The sequence below is a fragment of the Panulirus ornatus genome, chromosome 46, assembly GCF_036320965.1.
Source record: "Panulirus ornatus isolate Po-2019 chromosome 46, ASM3632096v1, whole genome shotgun sequence".
Classification (NCBI taxonomy): Eukaryota; Metazoa; Arthropoda; class Malacostraca; order Decapoda; family Palinuridae; genus Panulirus; species Panulirus ornatus.
Genome location: NC_092269.1, coordinates 7,355,370 through 7,374,587, shown reverse-complemented (window position 1 = coordinate 7,374,587; position 19,218 = coordinate 7,355,370). Strand labels below are relative to the sequence as shown.

At 38.6% G+C, this 19,218-nt stretch overlaps 1 protein-coding gene across 2 annotated transcripts in view; it reads right to left on the bottom strand.

Moving 5' to 3' along the window:
- The window catches only part of alpha-Man-Ib (alpha-Mannosidase class I b), a 29,542-nt gene extending 10,849 nt beyond the window's left edge, over positions 1-18,693 (bottom strand). The window contains exons 1-6 of one of the 2 annotated variants that reach the window (XM_071688763.1): positions 18,477-18,693; positions 10,192-10,332; positions 9,582-9,640; positions 7,732-7,829; positions 5,255-5,434; positions 1,245-1,393 (exon numbers count right to left, since the gene is read on the bottom strand). In XM_071688763.1, coding sequence (XP_071544864.1) covers positions 1,245-1,393; positions 5,255-5,434; positions 7,732-7,829; positions 9,582-9,640; positions 10,192-10,332; positions 18,477-18,578 — 729 coding nt within the window. In that variant the 5' untranslated portion in view covers positions 18,579-18,693. Of the gene's footprint in view, positions 1-1,244; positions 1,394-5,254; positions 5,435-7,731; positions 7,830-9,581; positions 9,641-10,191; positions 10,333-12,073; positions 12,209-18,476 lie in introns of those variants that run through there. The other variant, XM_071688764.1, reaches the window with a different exon arrangement.
- Between the last annotated feature and the right edge of the window lie 525 nt (positions 18,694-19,218).

The window sequence follows — 19,218 nt, the reverse complement described above, 5'->3', positions numbered from 1 at the left end:
AGAAGGTGATCATTTACGGATAGAACTGACCAAGGTGTGCTGAAATGGTTCAAACATATGGTAAGATTGAGTGAAAAGTTGAAGTAAATCTCTATGTTTGGAGTGGAGGGAACAAGGGAGACCAAAGAAGGGAATGGATGGAATAAAAAAGGCTTAGGAATATCAGGGTCTGAACACTCAGGACACAATGACTTGGATAGATATGGTATACATGTGGCAGTGTACAATCAATGGGATGAACCATGGCATATGAGGTGATCAAGGTAAACCATGAAACAGTCTGTCGGCCTTGGTTGTGGATGGTAAGCTCATTTTTTTGTCCATTATAAATGAGAACTACAGACTGGATGAGGCTACTACTCATCTATTCCTGGTACTACCTCAAAAGGTGGGAAATGATAGACAAACATGAACAGATTTGTATAAGTATGTGTGTGTGTGTGTGTGTGTGTGTGTGTGTGCGTAATTACCTAATTACATATCTGTAATCATCTATTTGTGTATAGCTCTGTGTTACCTATTTACCTATCTATAATCATCAGTTTGTGCATAAACTGCACAAGTGTTTCTGGACTTTGCATGTGAGAAGTCCCACTCAACAAAGCTGTATCACTGTCAGGGGGTTGAAAGGGGTACATCATGGAGGAACTTCCTGCCCCAAAAAAACTCTCCTTTCCTTGCTCCTACTTGGACTGCAGCATCAAAGTTGGTGGAGCCCTATGAAAAAAGACATGAGGCTGTAGAATTGACTATATTTGTATATATGCCCATCCCTAATGTCGCCTCACCAATGCAGTAATTTGTCGTTTAATCACTGTGCTAGTCCTTTTCCTATACCCCTTCCATGGGTACCTCTGAAATTACATCTGGTCCTCAAACACCTAATATCCACATAACTATTCTATTATTCTCCTGTTCTTCTTTCAGTCAAACCTCTCATGCAAAAAATTGTGAGAAATGAAAAGTTAGTGCATTATATTTACGAAAATTTATGTCACATATGATACATGAGAGTCTTAAATGCAATCTCAACTTTTGTAAAAAGAATTATTTGGTTTACCTTCAGCATACACTCTGCATATTCTTTTAATTGTGAACATTAATGCTTTACATCTCAGTAAATAATGGCACGTTTCAACAAATAAACCATACTCAAAGGGAAAAAATCTATAACACTCAGCAGCTTGATTGGTATAAAATGTCTAATAATGAGGTCTTAACCATAAAATGAAGATTTCTCTTACAGCTTTATCAAGGAAAATTTGTTCCTTAGTGAGGTGGTATGTGGACAGCAGGCCACCCAACACTCTGATGGTAGTTTCAAATAAGTTGACATCTTGGTTCAAGTTGAAGTGCAGCTGTGTTGCCACCCATTCCCGTGCCTCGTTGAATTCTGTTACAAGATTTTTATTATTACAAAAGCACAGTTTAAAAAACAACTTTCATGGGTTACTTTTGTTTAGAAGGAAGCAATACCTACTTATGATTAGAGAAAGGGAGACAGAATCTGGAAGAGACAAAATGAGAAAATGTCTGGACAAAAAAGAGAAAATGTAAGAAAGAACAGAACAAAGAGAAAGCAATAGAGAATGAATGAGGGAAATATAAAATACAAGCAGACATTCAGTACGTACAAGAAAAAGGTAACAGAGGGACTTCTGGCTTCTAAGAAAGTAACCTACAGAAGGAATTAAGAAAACCAAATCTTTTTTATCTCGTCCATTAAATGCCAGATATAATCACCTAGTATCTTTTTGAATGACTATAGTGTTCTTATATTCATAACATTAGCAGGCAGTGTATTCCAGTTTTTAATGACTTTTTGAAGTAGTATTTTCCAATCCTTTCCTCTAAACCTTTGCCCTTTGTTTTTGGTTATCAGTATATGCTTTACAAGGAACCTGTATCAATGTTATCATATCTCTCATGCAACTGGAAAATGTCAATTACTTTAGCACGGAGCTTACGATCATTTCTGTCTATCTATCTATATCTCTGATGCCTGTTCCCTGTTAATTTTGTTAAAAATTTTCTTGATTTCTTTTTTCAAGCTGATATTGGTCTTTCAGATAATTGAATTCAATTCAATTTCAATACTTTATTCCTTGATAGAGGAATGGGATCCTAGGGCTGTCACTAGGTACCTCTGTGCTCAAAAGAATATAACTGTAATGAACATTCAAAAGTAGTTTTACAAGCTGGGGATACAAGATCAGTGTGGTGTCTAAGTTTTCTCTGTAAGTCTCTTACAAAATCCTGACATTGTTTGTCTTTTCACAGGAAACTGCAATTTTTAAGTAGATTTCATAGTTACTATCTCTCGGGTCTTGTTCCTCTTGGATCTCTATAGGATCTTCTTTCTTTTATTCCCAAAATTCATCACTTTATATCTTCCTACATTAAGTTTCATTTACCACTTCTCATACTGGGCTGAAAATTTCTCTTGGGTCATTTGAATATTCATCCAGTCAATCCTAGATACTCTTTCCCCATGTCCTACTTTTGTGTCAACAAATTGGGTCACTTTTTGGAGAAGACCTATTTCTAGACCATTTTTATATACAGTAATACGAAAAATCTGGGCCAGACTAAACGTTGTGTTACACTACTCTTTTTTCTTTTAAATAGTTCTTCGTGTAAAACTAAATAAAAGGCCTTTCAAAAATATATGCAGAAGACATTAGATACTATTTCTGTATCCCAGTGGTACCTATAACAATCTACAATTACACCATCAAGACCAAATTCTATGACAGTCCTGGAGACACCTATGACCTCTTATTAATAAAAGGCTCCTGCAGTCCAAGGCTGAACTACTTCCAGTAGCCGGGAAATGTAGTCTCCTATATAACAACAAGCTTTTTGACAACAGTGTACTCCTAATGGCATAGACTTGCCAAAGGTGACTCATCCTCCAGTTCCTCAATGTTCAAATTAACATTCAAGCCATTCTCTCTTACCCCCCTTCCTGAAACTTATTCAGCTTAATTCTTTTATACACTATCCCAAAATATGTTACCAGCCCATGGAGTTTCACTAAAGTCTGCCTTCATAGTTCCATCATCCAAAGACTGCAATCACTTTACCTCCCATGCCCTACAGAGCATACTGCAGAGCCAACTTTTGCTCCAAGACCCTTATATTCACCTCCCTCACCACATAGGGTCATAAAAAGCTGAAACAGTCATGGTGACATTGCACATTCTTGATGCAGTACCACCTTCTCCTCAAACTACTTACCCTCTTGAAAACAAAGAGCACGTTCATATAACACTCCTAACAGGTCAAGCAATGAGTGAAATGATGAAAGAAAATTCACCAAGAGGGACAAACAGTCCTATCAAGTCAAGCAGAGCGACATAATAATAAAATCCAACCAACAGAGATAAAATGATGATGAAAATGTTCTGCAAGTACCTAAAAAGCAAAACTTTGTTACTACTGTGTTGTAAGATCATGACCAAAGAAGCTCAACCAAATTAGCTGGAGAGAATCAAGAAGCACTTTACAGGTAAAACTGTGGGAATAAAACACTTGAACTACAATGAAAGATGAAAGGAATTATACCTACAGTCTTAAAAAGAGAGAAACATGTGATTATATATGATAACAAAACATGAACAAAACACAAATATTACAACTAAAAGCTTCACATGTGGTTAGAAACAGCATGGTCAAATCTACATGTATACCAGCAAATACATTACAAAGATATCAAACAAAGATAAATGAATGCCCTGCAAGGAACATAGAAAGACATTGGTGTTCTACCTGGTGACAAAAGATACTGATGAGTGAACACCTAGACATTCAAATGAAAACCGGAAAATTAGCGGAAAAAATAATAAATCCACCAAGGATAAATAATCATTCACAGGGATTGATGGCAGAAGATAATTGCATAATGAAACAAATACAATAAGTGATAAGCATCATGCATTAACCCTGCCTCAAACGTACCTCAACATATGTACTCATGCGTATGTCCTCTTCCTTTCCAATTTACGTATGTACCCTACTGTCCCAGTGGAAGCTCCTCACTACATTAGGCAATTTTCCCTTCACCTAATATATCTGTAGCACCTTCCATACAACATCTCTGTCAACCATACCATTGGCTTTATCTAGATCTAGAAATGCCATATAGAAGTCAGTTACTTTATTTTTCCATGCATTTTAAACACATATTCTTCACAACAAACACCTGGTTAACACATCCTGTACCTTCCCTGAATCCACACAGGTCCTCCCTAGTCATCTGATATGTGTGACACCCCTCTCTCAATCACCATGTTTCCTTAAACCTTATCAGATACACTCAACAGACTACATGAACATTCATAATTCTACCCCTTGTCTACCTATACACAAGGGCATTATAATTGCACTACATCAGTTATCATGGGTCATACACACTTAAAAGAGCCAGATTAACCAATTAACAGTACCATTATCCACTTTCTTGAGAAAATGCAATCTTATTCACCCCTGAAAATTCACATTTCATCTCGTGCAAGACTTATGCTACCTTCTCTATTTTCAATATCCCATTCACCATGACTCTCACTTCATAAACCATGTCTTCCATAACCCACAATATCCACCTTCCTTATCAAGGAACAGATTCAACAATCCTTCAAAATACTCACTGAAATTTCTGATTCACTCTCTCCACATTGCTTGCTCTCTTTTTCACCTCCTGCCACTTTTCCTATATTCCTCCCAATCACTCACACTCTTTCTAGAGCTACTAACCATACAACTCCCTTTTCTCTTTCAATGATATACTGACAACCTCGTATCATAACCCTTTCTTGTACATCTAAAGCTAAATTTCTGCACAACATACATTTCACCTATACACTTAAGCATTGCATACTTTAATCTCTCTCACTACTTTTCCAACTGCTTGTTTCATATACTTTCGCCATATAACATTCTAAACTCAATATCTCCAGATATTTCTGCACACAAGCCACTTTTCCAAGCTTGCTCACTTTTCATGACACAAAACATATACACAGGTTTATCTACTGCAAACTTAAAAACAGCTATCATTTCCAAATCAAGATTCCCAAATGAATAAATGATCATCTGAAACACAAGTAACAGGAAAAGAGGAAAATAATACCTTATGGGCAAAATATTAGAAATTCCATTCCTTTATCTAACTACAGTACATACTACATACTCAAGGATGCTATAATCTTTAAGTGAACCATAGTAACATTTCAATAAAACCTCTTAAACTCACCTTCCTTAAGGTCCATGATCCACAAGGTGTCAAGTGCATCTACAAGTGTGAGCCCAAGCCTTAACCAGTCATTTCGCGTTCTAGATATTGGTTTGAGATGATCGTGCCCCCAGGCATAGGTTTTATAACCTTTCCAAGCATGTTTCATCGCTGCCACCACAGATTCTTGTTTTGCTGATCCTAGTTAAGAAAAATAAAACTTCTTGTATCATACAGTAAGCAATAATAATTCATGTACATGAAAGATGCCATTCCTCACCTGTTCCTGGTGCTACCTTGCTAATGCAGGAAATGGCAAAGCACATATCTCTTTTTTCAAAACTTACTCACTATTTTCCACTTAGTGAGGTTGTATCAGGAATAGCTGAAGAATAGTCTCATCTGCTCACATCTACTCTCTGGCTATCATGTATAATGCATTGAAAGCAGAGCCCTTATCTACAGCTAAGCCCTACACACCTTTCTGTGGTTTCCTTAACGAATTCATTTACCCTAATTCAGTCCACTGACAGAAAATTGTCCCCTGTATACCATGTTGCCCTGGTTCACTCTATCCCATGCAAGCCTGAATGTTCAGGCCCTATTACTCAAAACATCTTTCATTCCATACTTCCATCTCCAATTCCGTCTCCCCTTTCTCTTTGTCCCCTCCACTTCTGATATGTACACCACCTTAGCTTCTTCTCACTCATGTCCTTCAGGTTTCAGAACCATTTCAGCACACCCTCTTCAGCTCTCTCAAACACATTCTTCATACTATCACACTAATTGATCAACCCTCCTCATGACAAATGCTGTCCTCAAACATTTCAATTTCAATACATCTACTCTCTTCTGTGCCTACTTATTTATGGCCCATGTCTCACATACATACAACACCATATTATACCACTACTGTACCATTAAATATACCCATCTTTGACCTTAAAGTCAGTGACTTCTCTTTCTATTCACTTCTTAATCCACTCAGTACTGCAGACCCTCACCCAACTTATGGTTTACCTCAACTACCATGGTTCCATCCAATGCCATGTCAACTCCCAGGTATCTACAACTTTGCACTTACTGCATATTCTCTCCATTCAACTCCAACCAACCTATCTCTTTATAATCTTACTTTTAATTTCATACACATTCGCCATTTCCTGCATTAGCAAGGTAGGATTAAGAACAGAGGACTGAGCCTTGGAGGAAATATCCTCACTTGGCCCCCTTCTCTGTTCCTTCTTTTGGAAAATCAAATGGGGGGGGGGGGGGGGGATTTCCAGCCCCCTGGTTCCCTCCCCATTCAGTTGCCTTCTATGACACACAGGATAAACGTATTCCTCAACCCTATTTGCCTATGTCACAGGTGGTATAATACTCTTATATTAGGGCAAGGGAAACAAGAGCAAATGCATGAATTACAGAGGTATAAATCTGTTGAGTATACCTGGTAAGGTGTATGGGAAAGTAGTGACTGAGAGGGTGGTGGCAAGCACAATTCCTCTGACTGTGGATGAGTGGTATGGCTTCAAAAGAGGTGAAGAATGTGTGGAACAGGTGTCTGCTTTGAAGAATCTGTCTGAAGAAACCCTAGAAGAAGAGTGAACTGTATGTGTTACTTACGGATCTGAAGGAAGTGTATGATACAGTCGACAGAGAACTTGTGGAGGCTGCTAGGAATATTTGAAGTAAGGGGAAAGTTCCTAATACAGAGGTAAACTCTTACCAAAAGAGTAAGAATTGTGTGTCAGGATGAAGGAGAGAGGGGGAATGCAGGTTGGGTTCATCTCTGCCACAGGTTATGAAGGTTACAGTGCATTTCTATGGGGATGAAGGCACTTTGTTTCGAGTCGCTTAGTGTTCTAATTACTGTGACAAAGAGTTGCATGTGTCTGGCTGGTTGTGTGGTGTTAATGTGATGGAGGACTGTAAATAGGACTACTCCTTGGGGAACATCATAGTAAAGCTTGAGAATACTGGAGATGAAACCTCTGTAAAAGATTCTCACCTAGTGGCCAGCAATGAAGCTGGCTAACTACATTTAGTCTTTTCATGGAAGGTGATATAATCTTTTTGTGTGAGGATATCTCTGGGCATATACTGTGGTGGTGGAGTGACTGGTTCTACAGCCATGCAATTCATGCAAGAGGAGGCAGTACAACTAAACTATGAGGGGTTTGAAAGCAATCCTGACCTGAAATCATCACAACCCTGAGAAAGCCCTTGAAGTTACATATGATGAGCTTTTACATGAAGGAAGGTTGATACACAGTAAATTTGGCATAAGAGAAATGAAGAGAGGGAGGAGATTCTACAGTTAAACAAGAGCCAAAAGTGTGTGGGATGAGATGACATGGAGCATATAATATAGTGTGATGATATTTTCTTCTGAAATTCTATATGAACTAATTTTCTTTAAATCAATTATATAACTTCTTGACATAAATGGTGATATAAGTTACTTTATCCCAAGAAAAACGAGCAAAACATACTTCTCTGAGGAAGTCCTGGCGGAGGAACAATCTGGTCTCTTCCATCTCTGGCTCCTTCATCTTTTTTAGCATTCTCTTCATTTTTCAAGTCTTTTTCTCTGAAAGGTACAGTAAAGGTAATTTGCAGTGAGTGTATCTGAGGCAAGGAATTCATGTGAAAGTATCTGATGGTTTAATGAATATAAAAACCCATTTGAAAAAAACACATCCATCTTTTTCTCTTCAAGCTTGTTCATTGTCTCCTGCAACAGTGGGGAAGCACCAGGAACAGACAAATCTACTCTCTAGCTGTTATCCAAAATTTCCCAAAACCAGAGATCCCCTGTTCACAACCAGATCCCACAGAGTTTTCCATAGTGTCCCTTGACCACTATATATACCCTGGTTCAGCCTACTAGCAGCACAGCACCCCCTGTATAACAAATTGCTCCAATTCACTCCATTCCATGCATGCCTCACACCCTCTAGCGTGTTCAGACCCTAAACACACAAGGCATCTTTTAATCCATACTTCTGCTTCTCCCTCAGTTCCCCTTTTCCGTGTTCCCTCCACTTATGATAGGTCTACCCTCTTAGTCATCTTCTCCATGTGTCCAAACCATCTCAGCATAGCCTCTCCAACTTTCCCATACACACTCCTCTTTCTATTACAACACTCCTACTCTCCTCACTCTACATAATTTTTCAAACATCTAATTTCCAAAACATTTCCAATACCAACCACTTAAATGTTTATCTAACCAGCCCAAGCCCTGCATCCATACAACAATACATCATTCACATCTTTGTCCTTGCAGACATTTACTAATATCATTAATGTGTGTAAGTATACTACATCTTAAATGAAGAGAACTGTTAGATCAAGATCTGATACATGTCTTTTTGTCATTCTTTTAACAAATGAGGCTATCTTCCTATGACTATAAGAGCAAAGAACATGTCTTTGGTAGGACCATCAATCCATATGTCCATATACAGAGTCCTCCCAATAAAACCCAACATATATCTCTGATTAAGTAGACTAATTTAAGATGACCACAACTAGCATCTATGGTTAACGCCATGTTGAAAATCCCTGAAAGCCTATTTAACTAAAACTCCTAGAACTTCAACACAAAACATGAATATTTGTGCCATAGAGGAAAAACTTATCAAGAAACAACAAAATAGAGATGTCACATGAGGAGAGCAGGGTACTTTGGTATATCAAAATGAAGAACACATGAATACGTATCCAACTAAGGTGGTGAATGATGCCCAGAAAAGAGAGCAATGCACTTTATTCAAACCCCCTTAAACAATTAAATAAAAAGGATACAAACCCAGCATCCTAGAAACAAGGCCATGAAAGAAAAAAGAAACTAGGACCTGATGTAATTCATGAGCAAGTCAGCATTATTACATAGACAGAGTTCAAGAGTTATAAAGACTCTATTGCCATAGCCACCTCTTTAAGGGAGTTCCAGGGTAGGAAGAGGTGTCAGAGATATAGATAGATAAAAAGAGAGTGTGAAGAAGTATGAAGTGAGTTTGTAGGCTGGAGGCACCAATGATATCATCAGCCTGGCCAGGGTGGTAGGTCTCTGAATGGACATAATCAAGCCTCTGTGACATGATGGTGGTTGAACAGGGTGAAAACCTGGTGCATACATCCTATCTAAGGGGTACGATGATGTTTCAACCTCCCTGTGAGCATGTACTCTCTCTGATGTTCATGGGATTCAGCCCTGGATGGAGAAATTACCGCCTTTAGCATATCAGAAAACTTTTCAGTTCTTATTACATAATACAAAGACAATTTAGTAGTAATTTGAAAATCTGACAAACAGCATCTATGATAGTTTCCTCACTTTTCTTGTTGATCATCTGGTGGATGCGGCAGCATTGGTGGTGGTGTTAAGTTATTTTCCTGTGAATAATAGATAATGTTAATATAGGAGTAAGTAATAAAGAAAAAGTCTACCGGTACTAATGTTAGTGTGCATATACATGCTTCACAATTAATCTCAAGCAGGCAGATAATTTCAGTTTGATAGGAATCTACGCTACTTTTTCTTTCAGTCTATGAATAATATGTAGATAATACCCATGAGTACAATTTTGATTTACAATGCAACCTTTAGTCAAGGAAGAACTGACAAGTATTTGCCAAAGTATGGGAATATATATTAATGAACTATAATTTTCCTCTGCCAAGATGCCAACTTAAATCTAGATAAGCTTTAGCCATATAGGTATGAGCTGATGCAGAGAGAGGAATGATCTCCCCAAATTAAAATAAAACAATGTTTTACACCAACATATTTCAAATAAAGCCTAAATAATAAATACAAAAAGATGAGGCAGTCAAGTATACATTTTATGGTGATAAGCAGCCAAATTTAATTTTCATTAACATTTCAAACTGTGGTATGTACAGAGAAAATATTTTCGAAAATACATTAGCTCAGAGTTACTCACATGTTGATAGTTTGGTTGGGATACAGTAGGAGTTACTGAGGGCTCACCACGACTGGCAACAACATAGGTGAGGGCCACCAGGGCTGCAACTCCCAGCATTACAAGCACCACTCGCTGCAATCGGGGCAGCTGGTTCCATCGCTAGAAAAATGTTACGCCGGTCAACTTAAAGGACTTCTTTGTTACATATGCAAAATTCTGTAAATATTCATACACCCTAATGCTAAAGTAACCAGCTGCCTGGAAATGCTTGTTATACATACTGATGAATCCCTGGACAGGGATGAAGAGACCTCATGCTGACATGCCAACCAACCAGAGAACTTTTTTCACTTTAATGTCCTACATCAACAACAGTACGGATGGGCTACAAAATGTTAGTCTCCCCCTTTTCTCACTATGTTTCATGACTGCTATAAATAATGACTGACGAAACAGCTCTGCAAAATGGAAAGGAATACTTATTAGATATACAATTAGGGATGACAGAAAATCTAACTGCAATATACTAACCAAAGTAGAATCAAATTAAATAACTTATGCAATTAAGGCCTTAAAAAAAGCTGTAGTTTTAAAGGAGAAAAATCTTTTCCTTCCATGGCAGTGAGATATTCCTTGGGAATGTCAGGGTCAGGATCATTCCTGCCATCCTATTAATGGCGAGGAAGCTTTTCACTTGAATTCCCCTTTTCAGTCAACCTCTGACCACTACAACCATTTGCTCGACAGATGGGTTAGCTCTCAGCCAATCAGCGACCACCACCAAGTTGACTTCACCAACCCATCTGCTTTTTGCCATTCAAAGCTCACAATTCTGAAATCATAGCTCCAAGCCAATGCAATCACAATGAGTATTGAGAAAAGGTTTTTCAAAAATGGAGGGAAAGGTAGGCAGGACAAGAAAACCAGAAAAATAATGCTCATGGGACACCTTGAAGAGAAAACGTTTTCAACTTTTAACACCTACATATCTCTCCTCTACACTATGTTCCATAAGCAGGGAGAGCATATGCACATGAAAGAGCAAAGCGAGAGAAAAAGCTTTTGACTTAAAAAGAGGAAAATGAAAAATTCCACTGATGACACGGAAGCATATTGGAGTCTAACTCTAGAAGTAGGAATCTCTATAGCCACACAGGGTAGAACCATAACAAAACTATGGTATCGATTGATCAAGCTGGAAGATAATAACTAAAGGCCCTTCTCTCTCTCTCTCTCTCTCCTCTCTTTCTCTCTCTCTCTCTCTCTCTCTCTCTCTCCAACAAAATGTCTCTATGTAATGCTATAGAACATGCCATTTTCCTCACATCATGTGCTCTAGTGTGAAGCCTAAGTTGAGCCAATCAGACAAGTTTCTTGATCCCAGTTTCAGGATGTAAAAATCAGTTTCCCTTGACAACTGATAAAATTTAAAAAGTCTATAGGGGATCTAATCAAGCAAATGGCATGATGCAATCTTGATGAAATCTTCCAAGAACAGAAGATAATGGATTATAACTATATTCATTGGTTTCATTCTTGGCTAAAAAACTGGGGTTTTGGTTAACCTTCACGAACTCTCCCTACAAAGGAAATATTTTCCAAATGAAGACACTGTGGAGCTAAACTTCAAATAAACATTTAAGACTGTAAAAGGTCTGCTATACACTGTTTAGAATTTACCACCATGTTATTATTTGTGGAACAAACCTCTAACTTGGAAATCACTGAATATAACTCAGAGGGCATGGCCTTAGCACTCTGGCAATGGCAGTCAAACACCAAGGGCCACAAAGAAGATCCATGCAAATCATTCATTACAGTAAACTCATTACAGCATAGTACCAAAGAACTGTGTTTCTGTAAAGTGTTTTCAGTACAGCATAGGGAACATAGTACTCACCGAAAAAATTACTTGATCTATGTATATACCTACAGTAGGGGCCATATCTCTAGAAAGGCACAAACTATAACCACATGTACACTGCCTTCCCTTCCGGTTCTTTCGTCCCTTCCCAACCACACTCTAGTCACCAACTGCTGGAAGTAAAGCACCCTCTTCATCCACGGCCATTATCATATCCACCAAATGACCTTTAAATCAACACCAGCCCCATTCCTGGCAATCTTCTTATGTACACAGATTGCTGTAAATGAACCACCTCCGCAGCTTCCCACTCTCCTTAACAAGATGATTACCACTACATTACTGTATAGCATGCCATTCCAACATGAATCACACATCGGTAAGTTTGAAGTACTACCTACATCATCAGAGCCAATGAAAACTGTAAACTGCTTTTTATTCCATCAGTAAAAATAATATTAATCAAAATTAATTAAACATATATATATATATATATAAAATTATATACAAAATTTGGTCTCCCACTTTTCCTTGTTCCCTTCACCTCTGACCCATATATCCTCTTTGCCAATCTTTCCTAGCTCATTCTCTCCACGTGACCAAATCATTTCAATACACCCTCTTCTGCTCTCTTAGCCACACTCTTTTCATTACCACACATCTCTCTTCCCCTTTCATTACTTACTCGATCAAACCACCTCACACCACATAATGTCCTCAAACATTTCATCTCCAACACATCCACCCTCCTCTGCACAACATAATTGGTGTTGTAGAGTCTGACTGGAAGGCAGCATACCTTACTATGCAATAATATCTTTTTTTTTTTTTTTTCTTTTTTTTTTTTATACTTTGTCGCTGTCTCCCGCGTTTGCGAGGTAGCGCAAGGAAACAGACGAAAGAAATGGCCCAACCCCCCCCCCCATACACATGTACATACACACGTCTCCAGACACGCAAATATACATACCTACACAGCTTTCCATGTTTACCCCAGACGCTTCACATGCCTTGCTTCAATCCACTGACAGCACGTCAACCCCTGTATACCACATGACTCCAATTACTCTATTTCTTGCCCTCCTTTCACCCTCCTGCATGTCAGGCCCCATCACACAAAATCTTTTTCACTCCATCTTTCCACCTCCAATTGGTCTCCCTCTTCTCCTCGTCCATACCCCATCCGACATATATCCCTTGGTCAATCTCTCCTCACTCATTCTCTCCATTGTGCCCAAACCATTTCAAACACCCTCTTCTGCTCTCTCGACACGCTCTTTTTATATTCCACACATCTCCTTACCTACGTTACTTACTCGATCAAACCACCTCACACCACACATTGTCCCCAAACATCTCATTTCCACACATTCCATCCTCCTGCGCACATCTCTATCCATAGCCCACGCCTCGCAACCATACAGCATTGTTGGAACCACTATTCCCTCAAACATACCCATTTTTGCTTTCCGAGATAATGTTCTCGACTTCCACACATTTTTCAAGGCTCCCAAAATTTTCGCCCCCTCCCCCACCCTATGATCCACTTCCGCTTCCATGGTTCCATCCGCTGACAGATCCACTCCCAGATATCTAAAACACTTCACTTCCTCCAGTTTTTCTCCATTCAAACTCACCTCCCAATTGACTTGACCCTCACCCCTACTGTACCTAATAACCTTGCTCTTATTCACATTTACTCTCAACTTTCTTCTTCCACACACTTTACCAAACTCAGTCACCAGCTTCTGCAGTTTCTCACATGAATCAGCCACCAGCGCTGTATCATCAGCGAACAACAATTGACTCACTTCCCAAGCTCTCTCATCCCCAACAGACTTCATACTTGCCCCTCTTTCCAGGACTCTTGCATTTACCTCCTTTACAACCCCATCCATAAACAAATAATATCTATCTTATCTATATCTCTGATGACCATTCCCTCCATAAACTCCCATCAAGGGGTGGCCATGGTAAAAGAGTCTCCACTTATTCCTGTTCTTACATGCCTCCCTTGCTTACATCATTCCGTGCATTCTTCCACCATTTCTCTCAATCCAGTATTATTGCACTTTCCCAATGTCACAAGTGGTCTTCCTCTCACACCAACCCCTTTGACTGTGCCATCATACCCTCTCGTTGTAAGTTCCTGGTCTTGCATTCTTTCCACATGTCCAAACCACCACAAAGTATTACGTTTCACCCTCTACCACTCCACAATTCATTCCCTTTGCATTCCCTGCCATACCCCATCTCTCATACATCCTTCATTTCCTTATTCATTCCATCTAGTCATACCACATGCTCTTCTCAAATAGCTCATTTCTACAGCCTGCATTCTTGATCTCTGTGACTCATTCCATGTCTATGTTTTGGCTGCATAAGTCAGGGGTGGGACAACTATGCTGTCTCTAAATCCTCTCTTCACTTCCACACTTACACCTCTACCCTTCATTATTCTATCAAGGGATTCAGTGACTTCCATCCTGTACTGCTCTCTCCCTTATCTCTCCTTCCATATCACCAAACTTACCCAAGACAGCTCCCAAATACTTAAATTCTCTCACCTCTTACAATCTTTCTCCCCCTTATCCAAAGGACAATTTAGTACACTTTCTTCTTTCACTCTATATGGTTTTACAAAATCTATACTTTCACTCTGTTTCCTTTCAAACATCATTACTTTACTTTCAACTGCATTTACCTTCAAATCACCAACTGTTACACACATCAAAAAACACACAACTTTTCCTAGTTTTGCTTTCAGCTCTCTTATCACTCCATCCATATGTTTATCAAAAAGCCATGGTGACATCACACAGGTCTGCCTCACACCCACATGTACATTGAAACTTTTGCTAAACTCTCCATCTACTCTTGAACATGCTTTTGCTCCTCTACAGATGGCTCTCACACCTTCCAACAGTTGTTCCCCTACCCCATATATCCATAACATGTCCCATAGAGCATTCCATTCAGCTCTGTCATATGCATTCTCCAGATCCATAAAAGCTGCATGCAACTTCTTACCTTTCACTAAATATTTTTCCACTGTCATCTTTACCACAAAATTCTGATCCACACATCCCCTGCCTTTCCTAAAAACCCTATGCACTTCACTTATTCTGCATTCAATCATTTCCATCACTATCAATCAACATTTTTGCAAACACTTTGTATGGTATACTGAACAGATTTATTCTCCTGTAATTGCAACATACATACTTGGCACCTTTCCCTTAGAATAAAGAGCAATAATAGTTTTCAACCAATCTTGTTTCCAGCCTAAATTACTTATCAACTGCATCCGCTTTATCACACTTTCTACTCCATACTTCAGTATTTTAGCTGTAATCTCATCTACTCCAGGTGCCTTCCCTACCTTCAGCCTCATTATTGCACTTCTTACCTCCCTTTTTGTTACAGGCCCCTACATATGCATCCTCTTCCTTCCATCCTCCATGCTAATGCATGCAACAACTGCTGCCTCCCTTTCTCCTACATTCATCAGTTCTTCAAAATACTATTTCCATCTTCCTTTTGATTCAGCAACTCCCCTTTCTCACTTCTCACCCATTAACCATCCACCTCTTTCCTTTTTCACCTCCTTCCAGCAGTTTCTTATTATCACAAAACTGTTCACTCAACTTTCTTCCAAAATTTTCATCTACTCTTTCTTTGCTTTCCTCTATCAGCTTCTTAACATTCCGCTTACACATATAATCTTCCCTCCTCCTTTGCTGAACTTCCACTCATACAGTCCCATCAAGCAATCTATCAAATGCCTTTTTCTTCTCTTCATCAGCATGTCTAATCTCATCCATCTGCAATGCATTGCCCTTTTTATTCCTATACCCCACAACCTTGTATCCAACTGTTAATTCTACAAACTCTAAAAGTATTTCTCTAAACATTTCAAACACCTCATTCACACAAACTGCATCCCTACATTCACTCCACTTCCATTTAAGCTTTCAGATACCTTCCTTTCATGCTCCTCCCTGCATTTTTTCTGATTCATCTTCACATTTGCCAACACTTTTACCTCTCCATTCTCCCTTGTGCCATACCTCCACTTCTCCTTGATCCTCATCCCCAAAAGAACAGTGAAATGGTCAGTCTCCAGAGAATCCTCTCACTGCTCTAGCATCCAGCATGGCCTTTCTTGATCTTTCATCCACTAACACATAATTAATAAAAGCTTTTTGCTCTTCTCTTCCATCATTTCTTGTCCATATATATCTGTGGATCATTATGTGCAGAAAAAAGGTGTTTGCAGGGAATAAAACACTCTCAGCACAAACATTCACAAAACTGCCTTTCTCATTTACTCCAGGCACTCCCCATTTGCAAACTATCACATCCCACTCATTCATATCACCTACTACAACCACGTGTCTCTCATTCTCAAAACTGCTTATACAGTCGATCAATTTTTTTCCAAAAATGCTTCATTCTATTCTTACCTCGCATAGTCACAGGCACATGTACACATACCCATTCATACTTCACAATTCCAATTTCTCTTTTCACCCACACTATTCTTGATCCATTCCATCCATGCTCTGTAACACCATCCCACACTTTCAGTGACAGCAGAATAGCACATCCTTCTTTCTCTCTTCCATGATCATTTTCACTCATTCCTATCCATATCATTCCTCCTTCCATGCCTTTCCATAACTTGCATTCATCATTTCCATTTTCACTCCACACACCCTACCCAAGGAAATAGGTTTCCACAATCCCTAGCACATCCAAGCTACAACTTTTAACCTTCTCCACAACCTCCTTCCTTTTACTCTCACCAGTCATCCCATTTACATTCAGCACCATCATCCTCAATCGTTGATCTTTCATTACTTGTAGATTCCAGTGCTGCTTCTTAGCCTTTTGTGCCTCACCCTTGACAGGCTACTGGAAGAGGGCAACTCCAGCGCATGGTTTCCAGAGGCAGTGAGGCTCCAAATTGTCAAAAAAAAAAAAAAAAAAAAAAAATCCCAGCACACCTCAGGCATTTGCCTACATCTAAAAGGATTGCCCTGATGGAGTTGAACAATAATAAATAAGGTGATACATATAAGCGTTATAATCAACTGGTAAACTGTGAGTCAGTTACTGTAAAAGTATGTATAATGTCAAAAAATCTTAAAATCATCAGACCTTAAGGCAACCTACCTAACCTTTAGATTTACATTATCAAATTTCAAAATTACTAGACAGACCTCCAACTTAGCTAAATAATCGTTGGTAATGAAAGTCAACAAAGAGTCAGCACATCAAGTGATTATTTGCATCACGGCTCAACCTCCCTCAGAACTGCAACTTCATACAGTCCCCAGCAGCACACCTCATCAATGGTGATATATTTCTACTATTAATCCTGGATACCAGGGAACTTTAGATGAAGTATTCATTAGTTTTGTTGATTTTTGCATGTGTTTAAAACAATTCCAAATCAATTAATTAAAGTTTTCCTGATATTCAATATCAATCATAATATTCTAAATCGTGCTCTGCATTCTTATTCCATTCTCTATACATTATATGAGCACTGTGGATCAATACTCTTGGCTTGTGTCGATGGAAACATACATGCATAAATCACCAAGTGTCAATAGGAAGATAAACTCATAAATCACCAATTTTTCTGTAAGGATTTCCATGACCTTATGGCTATTACATATGAATATTCATCTATTTTACTGTGACTGTTTAATCATATCTACCATCTGGATATGAACACTTCATATACAATTATATTTATCGTTTGTGCAAGCATTTTATCCCTTTTGCGAATGTGCTTTCATTTCAATTACACCGATTCTGCCTACTATGGTAATAGTCGCTAATCAACACAGAAGTAGATGAAACATTTCAAATCGAAATATATTCAGAAAAACTCACCTAAATTCACCCTTCCCCGTCAGTGGCAAACACTTGTATTTGTAAAGCTAAAAGAAAATGTGTGACTTTTATAATTTCGTTTTTCAGTCTAGTTGCTGGGAAGTTTGGCTGCTGTATGAGGTCACTTCAGTAGATTAATTCAGTCCCCGAAGGAAAAAGGTTGTTTCATATCTAAATAAGCAAATGTTACACAAGGGGACAGCAATATACAAATGAAAGATAACAGTCAAGTTTGAACATATTGAACTATTTTTTTTTGTACATTAAGCAATAAAATAATGGAATAATATCTCGAAAGAGGAAGGAAGTAACTCAAACATTTGCACCTTCGAATGAAGTTCGGGATAAACTGGGATAATAGACGTAGATAATTAAGTTCTAAATGTTACAACCACCATCACCCACACTCATGTGAGCGAGACCCCAAGGCACCAATCACGATAAAAGACCTGAGTTTACACGCCATTTAACACAACAGTGGGCTGAGGACGTGTAAGGACCTGTGGTTACAAATCAGCTGACGTCTACTTACTCGGCGCCATGAGCGGGATGGCCTGGATGTCGTCTGTTGTAATGCCGGTAGCGACAAGGTTACATAGTCCCTCGTCTCCTCGATGACTCCGCCTGCAAACATTTTCTGTTTTATAACATATCTAACACTTAAACTATTCAACTAACGCTCTAGATCACAAAGAACAAGTGCATTCCCGCTCTGCAACCACCGTGTTGAATGCGGACGACAACACTATAGACATCGTGTTCTGTTGTTTACAAAAATTGAGGAAGATTTGAACAAATGAGCATCGTTATCTGAACATCAAATATTTTCACAAATGCGACATTATTTGGATTAATAACACCTATATATTTATAGATGATAAAATAATGTGCAAAAATATCTTTTATTTCATCATTTTGATGTATGAGTCTTAAAGGGCTTCTCCTTTTAAATGAATCGAATGAAGCATTTAGTGTTCAATGGCAGATAAATGCCATGACATATGGAGTCCAGTTCTCTATATCTGTCAAAGAAATTTCATGTGTTGTTTACCTGCCACTGACAGATGTACCAGTGCGCATTTTCCTATACTATTTTTATGTCAGTGGTGATAATAAACAATCTAGCATCGTACTAAATCTATTCATTCAATTAATTACGCTTGGCGTTAGTTTAGACTATCGAATGAGAGATATTTCATATAATGTTTGATGACATTTTAAAAATCATTTTATCACTCGTCAATTAACTTCCCCTGCTACTGGAAGTAGAGCAA